Genomic DNA, 14831 nt, shown 5'->3' with positions numbered 1-14831 from the left:
GAGCGATGGAAGGGGTGCGGGGTTCGCAGCTCGGCTGCCTGCCCGGCTGGACGCTGGAGCCGCGAGTGAGCGTGGGCGGAACATTTAAACCGCGGGCGGCTGTGGAGAGGGTCCGTGCGCTGCTCTTTACCCTTCCTAGGCAGAGTTTTGTAACTTCCTTTGTTCTAACTCCCTGCAACGGATTGTTCCTCACCTGGCTCAGGGAGGCGGTCAGTCTCGGGAGCTGCGCATCCGATGGATACTCCAGTCCCGTGTCTCCGTGCGAAGTGTCGCGCTTCAGTTAAATCTTTGTTCTGGGCACTAGTTGTGTCACTCGAGGCTCATTTACTGCACAGGAATGTGCAGACCTGACAAGAGAATGGCTTTGAACAGTTGGTGTTCTGCCTGTGTCCCTTGGGTCTGAGGATGTACGTGTTCTGTGACACCTCCCCTGCGTGGGGAACGCTGCAGAATTAACGGTGGGTGTTAGATCTGCTACCGGACCTGGTAGGTGCGTGCGAGAAGAGATTGAATTTTGGTACTTGTAATTAACAGCTTCTCTGGGGCTTTGCCAGCATGTGTTTCTGACTTGTTGCCCACGTCTTTATTCCGTAGAGGTTGATTTTATTTCCTTGTGGCCATTGATACCTGGAGAACTGCAGACAAAGATAACTTCTATGCTTTGAGTTTGTTTATAGGCTGGATGGTGGATTATAGCGAAAGGTGTAATGAATGCACTTGGGTGGGTTTTAGTTGCTCTGGTTTGGGGTCTGCACAGAACTGGCTGAGGAACACTTATCATGTTCTGTTGAATCTGCTGTTTTCCTGGATAGAGATTGAAATTGGTTAAAACATACAAAAAATATTAAATTGTAATGCACTACCTAATAAGCCTATTTTCAGCAAAGTTCTTCTTTAAAGAAAAGTTTTTAAAAAAAGTTGTTAGCCAATTAATTTCCTGTGTGATGCTTGTAGAAATTAAATTCATTTATTTTTTAAGAACAGCTTAATAAAGATAGTTCCTTATGGTTTGTTTTCTCAGTCTCTTAAAGGGATATAAGCCACTAACTCTGGAAAACAGTGTTTTTAATTTATTTTTTAAAAAAAACTGAAAAGTCACTATTTTTATGTTTGTACTACCTTAACCTGCTTAATAGCATTCAAATGCTAAATAATACAGAGCTTTCCTGGTCAGTCTTAACTGTGATTTTTAACTTTTTTTTTTTTAAGTGCATTTTCTTCAGTATTAAACAGACTTATTCTAAAAGCATGCAAACAAACAGACTTACAGTAAAAGGGGGAGAGATTTATGAATGGAGGCGTGACAGTCACTGACTATCTTCAAATATCCTGGGCTGCATCAAGAGCAGTGTGGCCAGCAGGTCGAGGGAGGTGATTCTTCCCCTCTACTCCACTCTCGTAAGGCCCCACCTGGAGTACTGCCTCCAGTTCTGGAGCCCCCAGCACAAGAGAGACCTGGAGCAGCTAGAACAAGTCCAGAGGAGGCCACAAGGATGATCCGAGGGCTGGAGCACCTCTCCTGTGAGGACAGGCTGAGAGAGTTGAGGCTGTTCAGCCTGGAAAAGAGAAGGCTCCGGGGAGATCTTATAGCGGCCTTCCAGTGCCTGAAGGGCCTACAAGAAAGCTGGGGAAGGACTTTTCATAAGGGCAGTTAGTGACAAAACAAGGGGAAATGGGTTTAAGCTGAAAGAGGGTAGGTTTAGATTAGATATTAGGAAGAAGTTCTTCACTGTGAGGGTGGTCAGACACTGGCACAGGCTGCCCAAGGAAGTTGTGGATGTTCCCTCCCTGGAAGTGTTTAAGGCCAGGCTGGATGAGGCTTTGAGCAACCTGGTCTAGTGGAAGGTGTCCCTGCTGATGGCAGGGGGGTTGGAACTAGATGATCTTTAAGGTCCCTTCCAATCCAAACCATTCTATGATTCTATGATTCTAAGTCTCTTTTGGCTTTTAAAAAGGAGGGGGTAAAAGAAAAGCTGTGAAATGCTAGCTGTCCTTGTAGAAATTATATTTTTTGTGGATTTACTGTGAGTCACATCACCCTGATCTTTATGTGCTGCTAGGTGAGTTACGCTGCAGTAGCGTTACACAAGCTGTGTACGGATCTTCATTAGGAATGTGATTTCATGCTATATAAGGTTAATATCAACTGTCGTGTTTGTTGTGTGTAGTTTAAGGGATGATGGATAAGTGTGCTGTGTGTTAAAATGGTCTCGTAAGAGTTTAAAATGTCAGCTCAGTTCAGTAAGCTAACTACAAATTTTCCCCTTTACCTTCATTTTTGTCCTGCAATTCCCCTGCTCCTTTATCTCCAGTGTCCAAAGCAGAGGGTCGATGTGCTGTTGACTGACAGCTGCTGTAGGCAGCTGCTGTCTAACTTGGGAGTTTAATATCAAGAACTTTTGCTGTTCTCTTTAAAACAACTGTCTACAAATGACACTTCAGATTGTTTCTCTAGATGCTGAAACAACTTAGAAGCAACATAATACTGCTTTCTTGTCAATTTGTCTGCTGTTAGTCAAGACACATCTTGTGTGTGCTTATAAGCGTGATTGCTTCCAAATCTATTAGGTCAGAGAGGATAATTATTCCTTAGTTAGCATGACAAAATGAAGTCTCGGTCCGGACGTGCTGTGTGTTGTCAGCCAGCAGGTCACTGCGCCTGTTCTGTGTGTTTAATAAAACCCAAAGCAAAATCCTGTGTTCATGAGCTTCCGGAAACAGGATGTCCCTCTTAAAACTCTGTCGCAAAAAGGAGTTGCAAAACACTCTTCACAATTCATCTCTCTCTGACTTGGAGGAAGCAGGACGCATCTCCATCAGGTCACTTTTTATTTCTAGGGCTAGAACATCTTCCGCCTCTTGCTTGACCAGTCTGTTCATGTCTTTAAATAACTGCCTGCACTAGAGAGATGATAAACAGCCTTCTAAAGTGAAACTAACTTATTCTAGAGTTGCAGTTTTTATTTTAATAGGGAGGGGGCTGGCAAGAATATGTCTGCATTGTGGAAACTTCCTGTGAAACAAAAGTATTAAAATTGTGTGGTGGACACCTCTGAGATTTTCCCTCTGTCTCAAATTAATTGTACTGTAGGGGTTGATAATGGGGCTTCATATAGAATGTGGGGTACATGGAGATGAGGGATGCTAAGCTGGCATGTGAAGGTGCAGAATGAATTGCTCAACTACGTGTAGCATAGTGGAGAATTTTTGAAGCTGACCTTGGAAGATTTTCTTTAAAATATCTGGGGTTCCTAGTTTAGCTTTCAAACTCGTCCCTGTAAGTATCATAAATGAGTTCTACTCTTTCTGAGTTAAAAAGCTGGAATTTTTGCCTGATGACTCAAGGAATTAAACAAAGGGAGCAGGTACAGAACACAGGAAAGTCTCGTCATAAGTTGCTTTTCAGGTTATAATGCTTACTCATTCTTTATTGGCAACGTGGCAATAAGGAACTGAATTAAAATGAGTTTATACCTGTTTTATCACTGAAAAGCTAAAATCTGATATTCAGCGTGTGTAAACAATGGATTTAGAACAGGAAAAGTTCTTGTTCACTCTAGCAGAGGGAGGGAAACATGGGTTAACCTTGACTGTCTTCTAGATAACACAATTGCATGCCCAGTGCTACAGTTGTCCCTAAGTATCACACTGTAAGGCTCTGTCCCTTGCTTCTCAGGTGACAGGGTGCAGCTGTAGCAAGGGTGGGTGTGGGGTTCTGACCTTTGTTTCCAGCTACATTGCTGATGTGAAAGCCAAGGGGTGACCATGGATAGGGAACCAAGTATTCTGGGTATACTCAAAGATCCCTGATCTAGGAAGATGTAAGCTCTTTGTTTCATTGAACTTTGTTTTCCTATCAAGCTTAGGGCTCACCACTTCTGCAAGAATAGACTCGTGCACGTGCCCTTGCTCAAAGCACCAGAGACCTTGGCATGCCTACCCTGACGGCTTGCACCCCCGAGAAGCAGTGAGCAGGGGTACGTCCGATGTGTGCGTGTGCTGGTCCATCCTAACGTTAAAATACGCACGTGACGATGTGTTTGGCTGACGCGTTACACTTGGTGGAATGGCACTCGGTATGTTCACACAGCTGCCTTGGTGGATATTTCAGTGATCTACAGCACCTGGCAAATTCTTGTTCCTTCTTGTGGCACTCGCCTCTTTGGGATTGTAATATCACAGCTGGAATTACAGCGTATGCATCGCTCATGCTATAGGATCGGATACACCTTCCTGCCATAACAACCAGAAAATATTCTTATACTTTGTTAGAATTAATTTGCATGTGTGAAATTTCAGTTCCTGGCAGAGGCCATGATCGATCGTTCTTTTTTTTCTTTTTCTTTTTTCCTCACCAAATTGATTACAATTCATTTGCAAATTAGTGGTTTAGCTGCAACAAGGGTTTAGTATTTTAATTCTTGTCTTGAAGATGCATCCAGGCATATAAATAAATATAAATTCTACCTTCTGTAACTGTTACTGGTGCTTTTCCTTTTCCTTACCTTGTAGCTTCCCCCTTACTGAAGGATGTCAGCAATTGGAGTAGTGTCCTCCTGTTCCTGTCTCCATCCTGGTGTATGGCTGCTGAAACCAGGAATGCAGAAGATGAGCTCCTTTGGCTTACATACAGCAGCCAGGTGTGCTGCCAAGGATTATTATGAAGTACTTGTGTTGGGTGGAGGCACTGGTGGAATCACCATGAGTGCTCGGATGAAGAGGAAAGTGGGGGCAGAAAATGTGGCTGTTGTTGAGCCAAGTAAGGTAAGTGTTCCTCGGCTGTAAAGCATTGAAAGAATAAGTGTTTTACATATGTGACCTGATTTGGTCTGATTCTCAGCTCTCTCCAACCCCACGTGTCTTTAACTGTGGAGAGGAAGCCAACTAGCCATCTTCTAGAAGGCTCTGCATGGAATTTGTTGCTCCATGGTAGAGATGCACACATCTCTCCAGCTTTGTCAAGCAAAACTCTTGGTTATTTATACAGCTTGTTCTGTTAAGAATAAAACAGTGTTAAGAACACATTGCTTCCTGTTTGGAGTGATCTGCCTTCATCTTAAAGTCCCTTTAAACAGTTCTTAAATGTCCATTTGAATGTTTCTTTCAGACTCATTACTATCAGCCGCTGTGGACCCTGGTTGGCGGCGGTGCAAAGCAGCTGGCAGCTTCTGCGCGTCCAACAGAAAGCGTAATGCCTAAAGGTGTTGAGTGGATCAAATCTCGAGTTACAGCATTGGATCCAGATAAGAACTGTGTCTGGCTGGAGAATGATATCAAGGTAATAATGTAAAAAAGAAAAAATAATGTAATTCTTTTAGTCTCTTATTCTTTGTCATGAGTTGTCTGTCTACCTCCTGCAGTTCCCCTTGGAACTGCCTGTTGAGCAAGACCTTCTACCAGCATCTAGGAGGCCAGGAAATTCCACTTAGTCTTATGAGAACTACTTGATCCTAAAATCAGTTTCTAATAAAAATTGTTGTAGATCACTATGTTAGAATAACATCAATTTAAAATATCTTTATCATAAGTCTTTTCCCTGTTCATAGTGAACTGAACATAAAAGAGAGAATATTTTGCTCCAGACACTTGGTTTTGTGTATAGCAAAGGCTGTCTGTATAACTCATAATGCAGTTAGCGTTTTAACTATAAATTAATCTTGGATCCTTATGTTTACATTACTGATGCTCCCTGTATCTCCTTTCCTTGTGACTATGTTTTTGTCAGATAACTTAAATTTGCTTTGAGGTAATGTTTTGGTTTTTGTCTAAAATATTTTTTTTCCTTACACAACAGGTATCTTACAAGTACCTGATAATTGCCCTTGGGATTAGTCTGCATTATGAAAAGGTATTTGTTTTACAGTAATCATGTTTTCACTAGTTTTAATGGCATCACGTACCCTAATGATTAACTAAAGTAAATGGCTTTTCAGTACACGTTTTTACTGCAAGATATTGAACACTAATATAGAATCATAGAATCATAGAATGGTTTGGGTTGGAAGGGACCTTAAAGATCATCTAGTTCCAACCCCCCTGCCATGAGCAGGGACACCTTACACTAGATCAGGTACACCTGAGTATGAGTTAAAGAGCTAGAACACAGCCTAATGACTTTACTCTTTCCACAGATCTCTATGTAGTAACCCAAATTACCCTTGGGAAGGTCTTAAGACAGCTTTGTTACATCTCCATGGCAATATCAGCAGATGGGGCAGCAAGTTAAATCTAGAACTTAAAGGCAGTCAGTAATAGTGAGATAATAAGCTATGCTGACTGTAGTCTGAAGCATCTCTAATGTAAAGAGAAGTGAGGAACACACAGCAGTCAGTAAAATCTGTCCTGCAGAATTAATTTGATCCACCCTCATCTTTCTTAAAGGATGCACTTCAAAAGGAACCAGCCAGGTTACCACACTTGTGTTTAAACAGGCCCTGGGGCCCTTCCCATGTGTTAGGTTTCCTGTACAGTTCATACAGTGGCACTCGGAGGAGAATGTTATGGCGCAAGAATGACCACAGTGATATGTAGGAGAAGGAAAACACAAAGGCAAGATGTTTGAGCGATTTGACTCGTGGTTTTAACCTGACCTGAGTATGATGTAGAATCTGAGAATATATTTGAGTATCTCTTTGGAAAGCTCCCAAGGCATACGTAAAGCAAGAGCTACTCTTGGTAAACTATAGTCACACCAGATAAATTCTGGTGATGAGGTCAGTGGAATGAGGAGTTGCATTGTGTTCAGTGACCCTCTCAGTCTTCATATGTATCTCTTCAGTACCACCTGATAAAACTAAATTCAATATTCAGTAGTAGAAGCCATGCAATACAGTTAATCACTATTACTCTCCAGTGAATAAAATTCATAGTTACAGACTTATATGGCTTTAAAACAAAAGTGGACAGTTTAAAAAGAGGCATAGTTCCTCCTGTTTGTCTTCACCACCAGCATACTTCCTGCTGTAAACTGTAAACGTCCCAAACACTTTGCAGTGTGTGTAACGTGACTGTTTGCTCACAGAATCTCTGCAATCCGTTGTTTTTAAATGGGGACAACTCCCTTTCTCACAAGCAGATGCTCAGTCATAGGAGGGAGTAGTAAGGCAATAATTACTGGAGATAGTCGAGTTGAAAGAAAATAACCTGAGGAAATACAGGTATCTGCAACTGACTACTGAAAAGTTGCATTCAGCTTGTAAATTTTCATAATGCCTTTTTTTAAAAAAACTTTATTTTTACTTACACTTATGTGCCAGCGAGTTTATACATTCTTACTCTGAATTTCATGCACTACTCTACTATGCTACAGATTTTGCAGACCAGAGTCATTTCAGTACATGTTACACCTACTAAATCATCTGCTGAATTCTAATGGAAATACCTGTTTGATTGCTGGGCTTATTTTAAAAAATGCTGGCAAGTATGTATGGGCTTTCTTTTTGCTAGAGGCTTCTTAAATAGCTGTTTCTCAAGTCTGCATTTAATACTTGATGATGATGACAAAATTTTTGCCATCTCTACTTTAAACCTTAATTTCATTTTCTTAGATCAAAGGTTTGCCTGAGGGTTTTCATCACCCTAAAATAGGTTCCAATTATTCAGTTCATACGGTAGAGAAAACGTGGAAAGCTTTGCAAGATTTCAAGGAAGGAAATGCTATCTTCACTTTTCCAAACACTCCAGTGAAGTGCGCAGGGGCTCCTCAGAAGATCATGTATTTATCAGAGGCCTACTGGAGGAAAGTAAGTATTTAATTCTCTCTGCCAGTGCTTGTTCTCACAGTTGGAAAGAAGGCTTGTTCTAAGGGCTTCATATTATCGTTAAAACAAATGAAAACCACATGAAAGGAATGTGACTCAGGATTAGTAAAGCGACTGAGTTGCTTTTTCTATTATTAAGGTATAATAAATGAAGCTAACTGAATAGTACACATAAATATTTAGCATTTAATACCAGAGAAGCTTGTAGAATTTGTAATCCATCAGGAAAGAACTGCTTACCCTGCTTCTGATGAGCCTCAGATACAGCTGCTCTCAGCCTAATTTGTAACTTTCAGTGGTGCACTGAAATAATGGCTGGAAATAAGTAATTCTTGTTACTTTAAGTACTTAATGCCTGTTGTCATTTGTCTTTCTGCTAGTCTGAGAAGCGACTATGCTTGTTCCTTGTGGTGCACTATCAACGTCAGGAGGAGTCAGGGTTGTTAAGCCAGGCTGTTAAAGCAAGCTTAGTGGAAACAAAAGACAACTTCAAGTGGAAGTGTCAGACTTCATATGTGTTTTAAGTTTCACAAGCTATCTACTGGGCAAGTATCTGAATAATGCATAGAACTGACGGTTTCAGAAACTATATAATGCTAACCTGCTACAAACGTGTAACCTGCATACTGCGGTTCCTTAGTGAACTGCAGCCACCTCTGCTCACCAGCACTTTGTGTGGGGTGTCTTCAGTACCTCACTCAGAAAGGGCAAAGATTGCCTTGTCTAGCTTCTAAGTTGTCTAGCTTCTAACATGGTGTGAAATAGCTGTATCTTGAGAGTTCTAATGTTAATACTTCATTAATAACTGAACTGCATTAACAGTTCTATCAGCTCTTCAGTAGTGCAGTATAGTTCTGTCTCTGCTAGCTTGTCACAGTTTCTTAACAAAAATCACTAATTTGATCTCTCTGTGCAGACAGGAAAACGTTCCAAAGCAAACATCATGTTCAACACCTCACTTGGTGTCATTTTTGGTGTTAAGAAGTATGCTGATGCATTGCTTGGAATAATAAGAGAGAGGAATATTGCTGTTAACTATAAGCGCAACCTTATTGAAGTTCGAGCAGACAAGCAGGAAGCTGTGTTTGAAAACTTGGACAAACCTGGAATGACTGAAGTTCATCAGGTCAGGAGCTTTCAGACCTCTAGTTTGGTCCTATTTCTTTCCCTTGTATACTGTAACCTAACTGCTATACTATATAATGTTTGCTTCGTTGTATATTATTGTTTCCTCCTGAGAATGCCATCTCTCTAACTTTAGCAGAAGATTAAAAAGTTTGAAACTAGGGTGTAGAGAAGAAAAAGTATTTCATAAACCACGCCTGGAGTCCTGTATGCCTTGTTAGCATAACTTGGGAGTGTCTCAGATGTATATGGAGCAAAGCAAATTATGCCAGTCTAAATGGAGTTGCCTGATAAAGTTCGTGTTAATAAAAGGATGCGCTTCAAACTTGAGAGCTAATTTTCATTCTATATACTTCTGTTTAAAAAACAAACAAAAAAGCCAACCCCAACCAGCCAAACCAAAAAACCCCTTTCCACACTGTGCTTATTTCTTTATATCAACACAGGTATGATTTGCTTTGATAAACTAGCCACTGAGTGCCTTTTCTTTCTGTCTAGTATGAAATGCTTCATGTCACACCCCCAATGGGGCCACCTGACGTACTCATCAATAGTCCTGTCTCGGATGGAATTGGCTGGGTCGATGTAGATAAGGAAACGCTACAACATAAAAAGTATCCCAATGTATTTGGTATTGGAGACTGCACCAACCTGCCAACATCAAAAACTGCTGCAGCTGTAGGTAAAGTTCCATGTGTGTGTTTGTGCGTGTAATGAAAACTCTGGCAGTGACAGTAAGCTTTTTGTTTAGTTTGTTATTCCTGAGGTCTCGACTTCAATTATTTCCAGCTTTCAGTAAGACTTAAGTCTCCTGGGCCAACTAATTAGCTACAGACCATGCTGATGCCATTAACCCACAGTTCTCTTGTTCCAAATGCCTCACAGATTAACGAATTATATTTTCTGTGTTCATGGAAAAGCATAAAGTGAGCATAGTATTCTTGCATTCCATCATCAGGCACTAACAAAACGTTGTGCTCTATCTTAGCAGCTCATGCGTACGTGTCAGCTAACTGATAAGTCACTGTGGAAGAATCACATGTTCTGTACTTGTAAATAAGAGGGTAGGAAAAGAAAGAAAGGCTATACAGTATGTTATTGGTGTAACTTGAAGAATGGTACAGTAACTATTCCAGCAAATGGGTCTAGAATACCTTCCCGTACAGAACTCAAAATGAAACAAAACCTTAGTGTGCCAGAATTTTAGTGTTTGGGAAGATTGAGCGAGTGGAGTTTAGCATAGGAGAATGGGCATTGGCTAAAAACATACAGCTCAAGTCTCATTTAAGTTTTAGTGTGTTGGAAACAGTAAGGCCAAAGCATTAGTACAACTTTTTTTTTTTTTCCTTACATCTAGGACTGTAAACTTCCCAAACTGATTGGATGTGTAAATTCAATTACAGCTGAATTGTCCGATAAAGTGCCTGGCTACTTGTGTTTGCTCTAGTAATGTCAATAATTGCTGCCTGAAACAAAGCCTTAATATGCTCTTTTTTTTCTTTCTTATGTAGCTGCCCAGTCTGGAGTGCTTGATAAAACTATTTCCCTGGTAATGAAGAACCAGTTGCCAACTAAAAAGGTACGTACAGCTCTTGTCATAGGGAGCAGTTATCTTGAATGTTTTCTCCATTCTTAGCAGGAAGTCTTGTGAACCAGAAGGCAGGAAGGGCTTTGCAGCAGTAGCTGGGGTGCTAAATACTGTATGGCATAATAGTCATTTAGTTGCACAATTCAGATTCTTGATACAGCCATTAAAAATATCTATTTAATTCCATAATTTCTGAGTTGACATAAGTTTAAAGGCTGACTAGTCCGGGTTCTTCACCAATGCAGGTAACTTATTTAGAGTAAAACTGTTGACTAATATAATCCCTACTCCAGGAAAACCCTTGCAAACTTGCCTCCCCTGTACAGAACATCTTTTAAGGAGGCAAAAGTTTTGTGCTACAGATGTTAAGCCTTGTAACTATGATAAAAACTTGTCTTTTGAGACTTGGCTTTCATTTTACATATGGCCTCTGAATTAATATTCCTTGGGGTAATAACCTGAGTATCATCATCCATACTCCTGCAACCCTCTGGAAATTCTTGCAGTTAGATTCAAGATCCCATTCATGTACTGTCTGCTAAAGCCAGCACCAGCTCTCCTGATTTAGCTATTCTGCTTAATGACACAAAGCCCTGTTGTTCTAGGTTACACTCCAATTTAAGCAATATTGTTAAACAACTCTACTTCTGAAATAAAATGGCTTAGTGTTATGGTTATTAAACCATTATTGGCTTAGTAGCCTTTCACACTTGCTGGTATTAACACTGTAAAAGCAGAAACCTCTTAGTAACTTACTTTGAAATATATTAACCATGTGGCTGTAACACCTCAGCATTTAGACTTTGCTCAGATTAATGAAAAGGGGGTATTTTTCATTGCAGTATGATGGATATACTTCCTGCCCGCTAGTAACAGGCTACAACAAGGTGATTCTAGCAGAATTTGACTATGATGCTCAGCCTTTGGAGACCTTTCCCATTGACCAGAGCAAGGAGAGAGTAACCATGTACCATATGAAAGCCGATATGATGCCTCTTCTCTATTGGAATGCACTACTTAAGTAAGTATTTCAGTTCTGAGCCAGAGCTGGTCTGATCATTCAGAAAAAAAGCCAGACACAGATACCTGTTCTGGCTTAGTTCCTTGCTAGAATAGAAGCACATCCATGATACAGCTTTCTGTTTGTAGGGGATACTGGGGAGGACCAGCTCCTGTCAGGAAGCTAATGCATCTGGGCTTGAAATAACTGCTGCTTCTCAGTGTTGGTCAAACCCTTTTGAAGAGCCAAAGCATTAGTACAACTGCATCAATACATCCCTTCCAATGGATCAATACACCCCTTCCAATGCATCAATACATCCCTTCCAAGGGATCAATACATCCCTTCTTTCTTGGACCACTTTTTTTTTTTTTAAATCAAGCTTTTGTCCTAGATTCTTTTCCCCCTACCATGGATTAAGACTTCATCTGCTCTTTCAGTGCTTGTCTATGTAAACCAGGGCCTTAAACTACTTCTGTACATACACAGGAGTCTGAACTTGCCTTAAGCTACAGAACACGACTGAAATCTTCTAGAGCAATCGATTTTTGAAGCTGTGGTGTATATAAAATCTTGTCCCTGACTCTGAACCAATTTGTCTGCATCTGGGATCAATGTGTGTACTGAATTTAACAGAATAATTCAATGCTAGTAAAACAGCATGAAACCCTCCTACTGTTCTCTTTTCTGAAGAGCAAAATAATTCCTAATTTCTTAAATAAGAAGCTTGCCTGCTGTCTGATTAGATGGATTCTAGAAATTCATGCAGGTTATTGAAAGAACTCAAAGTGGTTTATATGTGTGTGTGTGGGTGTATATATATACACACACATACACCACTTCACAGCAGTTCCACTATAGTGTTTTACTCTCACAGGTTTTAAGAATGTAAGTGAAAAGAATTCCCACAGGATGGAGACTGGGAGAAGATTTGAGATCATCTGAGGCCACATACTAGGCTGAAGCACAAATTAAGATGACAGACAAGGGGGGGAAGTGCTTTTTAATTATGACCATATATAACTCAGTTTCCAGGGAAAACTGAACAAAGTCGAATTTAAGAGTTGAGAGTCTTCACAGAAGCTGGAACTTGAGTGGCAGGCAGGTAGACAGCAGGGAGCAAACAGGAATCATCTTCACTCCAAGAATCATCATCAGCATCTTATTTCTAAAGAGAAAGATATACATGAAGTTATAGCTTCACTTTTTCAACATAGCCTTTAAAAGGCTTGCCTTTACATTGCAATTATAAGCATGAACATGTACCTGCATGTTAAGTAATTCTTCAATCTTATTTTGGATCTGTCCATACACATCATTAAACAGCTCCTCCTTGGATTTTGTTCCATTCAAGTGCACTTAAAGAAAGTTAAAATAATTGAATGTTTCTGTAAGCCTGCCAAATCCCAATTTAAAGAGCACGCACGTAACTGGTATTGGAGAAATAAGACTCCATCCACCTGTTTCAACTCCTCTCATATATATCCCAGGTTTGAAAAGCACTCTGACAAAGCAATCTTTCAAAAGTGCTTTTGTCATTAACGACTTACCCACATCAACTCCAAGATCTTCCATTATCTTCCTGTGCTTTACATACATAGGCCAGACATGGCCATCAAACAATCCAGGTGGATCCGGTACAGTGTAATTCCTAGAACTATAAATTAAGACATTGTTAGCCAAGTGTAGTCTAATTACAGTTCGGGGAAATGACAGATAGTTCATTCAGTCTCTCTACATGCTAGCCTGAGCCTGTTGCTTCTAATGTAGTTTTTGAGCCTATCAAAAGCCAATATTTAGCATAAGCTGCAAGCATAAAGAAACCCCAAAAAAGGTGAAATTTGATGTGTGAGTTCAAGTGTTCAAGATGCAAAAAGGATTCCCAAGACAGGCTGATCTTAACATTGATGAATAACCTTCTCTTAAAGCTTTAGCAGAACTTTGGTTAAAACAGCTGTCTGCTTATTCCCCTGAAACATCAAATTTAACAGATTTCAGTTTACAGGTTTTAAAATTTAACAGTTTACATGTACAACAATACAGCCAAATATAAAACCCCAAGATAGTTTGAGACCTGGGGACTGTATCATTGGAAAATCAGAAAGGGGGAAAGCCTACTGAAAGATCTGTGCAGAAACTGCCTTAGCTGCACATACACAAAGCTTGGTAGGAAGCTTTTGGGTTTGTTTGTAGCTTGTGAAGAAAGCTACAGTCTTCCAACACAGCAGTTATGTTAGTGTTTATCCTTTCTTATCTAAAAGCTTTAGAGAAACAAAGTGAGTAATACGTTACTGGGCTGGCAAGGGAACTTGGAAGGATAAGCTTACCTTCTTCTCCTTTTACACTCTTCATATGGAATGGAAAGAAAATACCGATGGTGGAATACGTCAATCAGTGGCCTGAAAGAGATACATGTTTGGTTACAGATAGGCTGTGTGATTAGTAGCAAGAAACAGAAAGGTAAAACTACATCAATTTCTAGTACTATCTTCAGATTTGTGACACCTAAATTCAGTAGCAGTCAATACCAGCTGCTAACTCTGGGTTTATAACAAGCCTTTTTATTCCTTTGGAGCTTCACCTGTCATCTAAAAATCAAAATATGTGAAGGTACATTTGATTACCTGTAGGTGTAAAGTAGGAAGCCTTCAACAATAAGAATATGGATTGTTTCATCTCCTCCCTCCTTATCTGCTAAGATCTGGGCATCCAGTGTGTTGTTGATCCCATGAGAACGTTCAAACTTGACTGGGTTTTTTATCCAAGCATTTATGGTACTCATCATAGCTTCCATGTCTAATGCACTAATCACTAAGACAAAACAGAGAGCTATCATTAAGCAGTAATTAAGTACTGTCAGTACAAAACTACAGTCAGTACAAAAAAGAGTGCACGTAAAGGATCAAAATAGTCAAAAAGTTTTTGAGTTACACTTTGATAACACTGTAGCAAAACCTTACCATCATACTGTTTGAACCCATCTTCAACTTCTATTTCGTCTTGGGGCTGAAACAGTTATAAGAAAAAAGAAAACAGAAAACTGCTTGGTCAGGACAGCTATTGGGAAGCTTGATGCCCATTTCAAAGCAAGATTCAAGGTCCTAACCCTGAAGCTACAAAGGAGAATATTAACCCTCCACCAGGCTTCTTTGCATGCAGATAAAAAGCAGGAGTAACGAGGCCAAGAAAAAGTATCCTGCTCCTCTATCTTCCCACCAACCCCAGCCGCACAGCCAACCCAGCTAAGCACGGCAGAGGAGCGGCCGCAGACGGTGCGGGGGCCCTGCGGGAGCCGGGAAGGGCGGGCAGGGCGCCGAGAGGAGAGGGCGGAAGCGCGCGGGGGTGACCCCTCGCCCTC

At 40.6% G+C, this 14831-nt stretch overlaps 2 protein-coding genes across 2 annotated transcripts; one reads left to right on the top strand and one right to left on the bottom strand.

Annotated features, from left to right (window-relative positions):
• The first annotated feature begins 4503 nt into the window (after positions 1 to 4503).
• On the top strand, positions 4504 to 11709 carry SQOR (sulfide quinone oxidoreductase). Its single transcript, XM_010162423.2, has 9 exons — positions 4504 to 4764; positions 5108 to 5278; positions 5795 to 5848; positions 7548 to 7742; positions 8677 to 8886; positions 9384 to 9567; positions 10397 to 10464; positions 11316 to 11494; positions 11623 to 11709. The coding sequence occupies exons 1-9, from the start codon at positions 4531 to 4533 to the stop codon at positions 11678 to 11680; spliced, it is 1353 nt and encodes a 450-aa protein (XP_010160725.1). The 5' UTR covers positions 4504 to 4530; the 3' UTR covers positions 11681 to 11709.
• A 739-nt stretch (positions 11710 to 12448) lies between these two features.
• Positions 12449 to 14485, bottom strand: LOC104518960 (nicotinamide riboside kinase 2; the record flags this gene model as incomplete). Its single annotated transcript, XM_010162424.1, has 6 exons — positions 12449 to 12641; positions 12740 to 12831; positions 13024 to 13130; positions 13801 to 13872; positions 14098 to 14284; positions 14434 to 14485. Coding segments are annotated over 6 exons (516 nt in total), but the record flags the coding sequence as incomplete, so codon positions are not given.
• Between the last annotated feature and the right edge of the window lie 346 nt (positions 14486 to 14831).

This window comes from Antrostomus carolinensis, unplaced genomic scaffold (assembly GCF_000700745.2).
Source record: "Antrostomus carolinensis isolate BGI_N321 unplaced genomic scaffold, ASM70074v2 scaffold38292, whole genome shotgun sequence".
NCBI lineage: Eukaryota > Metazoa > Chordata > Aves > Caprimulgiformes > Caprimulgidae > Antrostomus > Antrostomus carolinensis.
The sequence above is the reverse complement of the archived record's forward strand: the minus strand, read 5'-3'. Positions and strand labels throughout refer to the sequence as shown.

Coding starts and splice junctions, on each gene's coding strand:
- SQOR (XM_010162423.2), top strand. CDS start 4,531: ATGTCAGCAATTGGAGTAGTGTCCTCCTGTTCCTGTCTCCATCCTGGT. Junction 4,765..5,107: donor CTGTTGTTGAGCCAAGTAAG/GTAAGTGTTCCT, acceptor TGTTTCTTTCAG/ACTCATTACTATCAGCCGCT. Junction 9,568..10,396: donor AAAAACTGCTGCAGCTGTAG/GTAAAGTTCCAT, acceptor TTTCTTATGTAG/CTGCCCAGTCTGGAGTGCTT.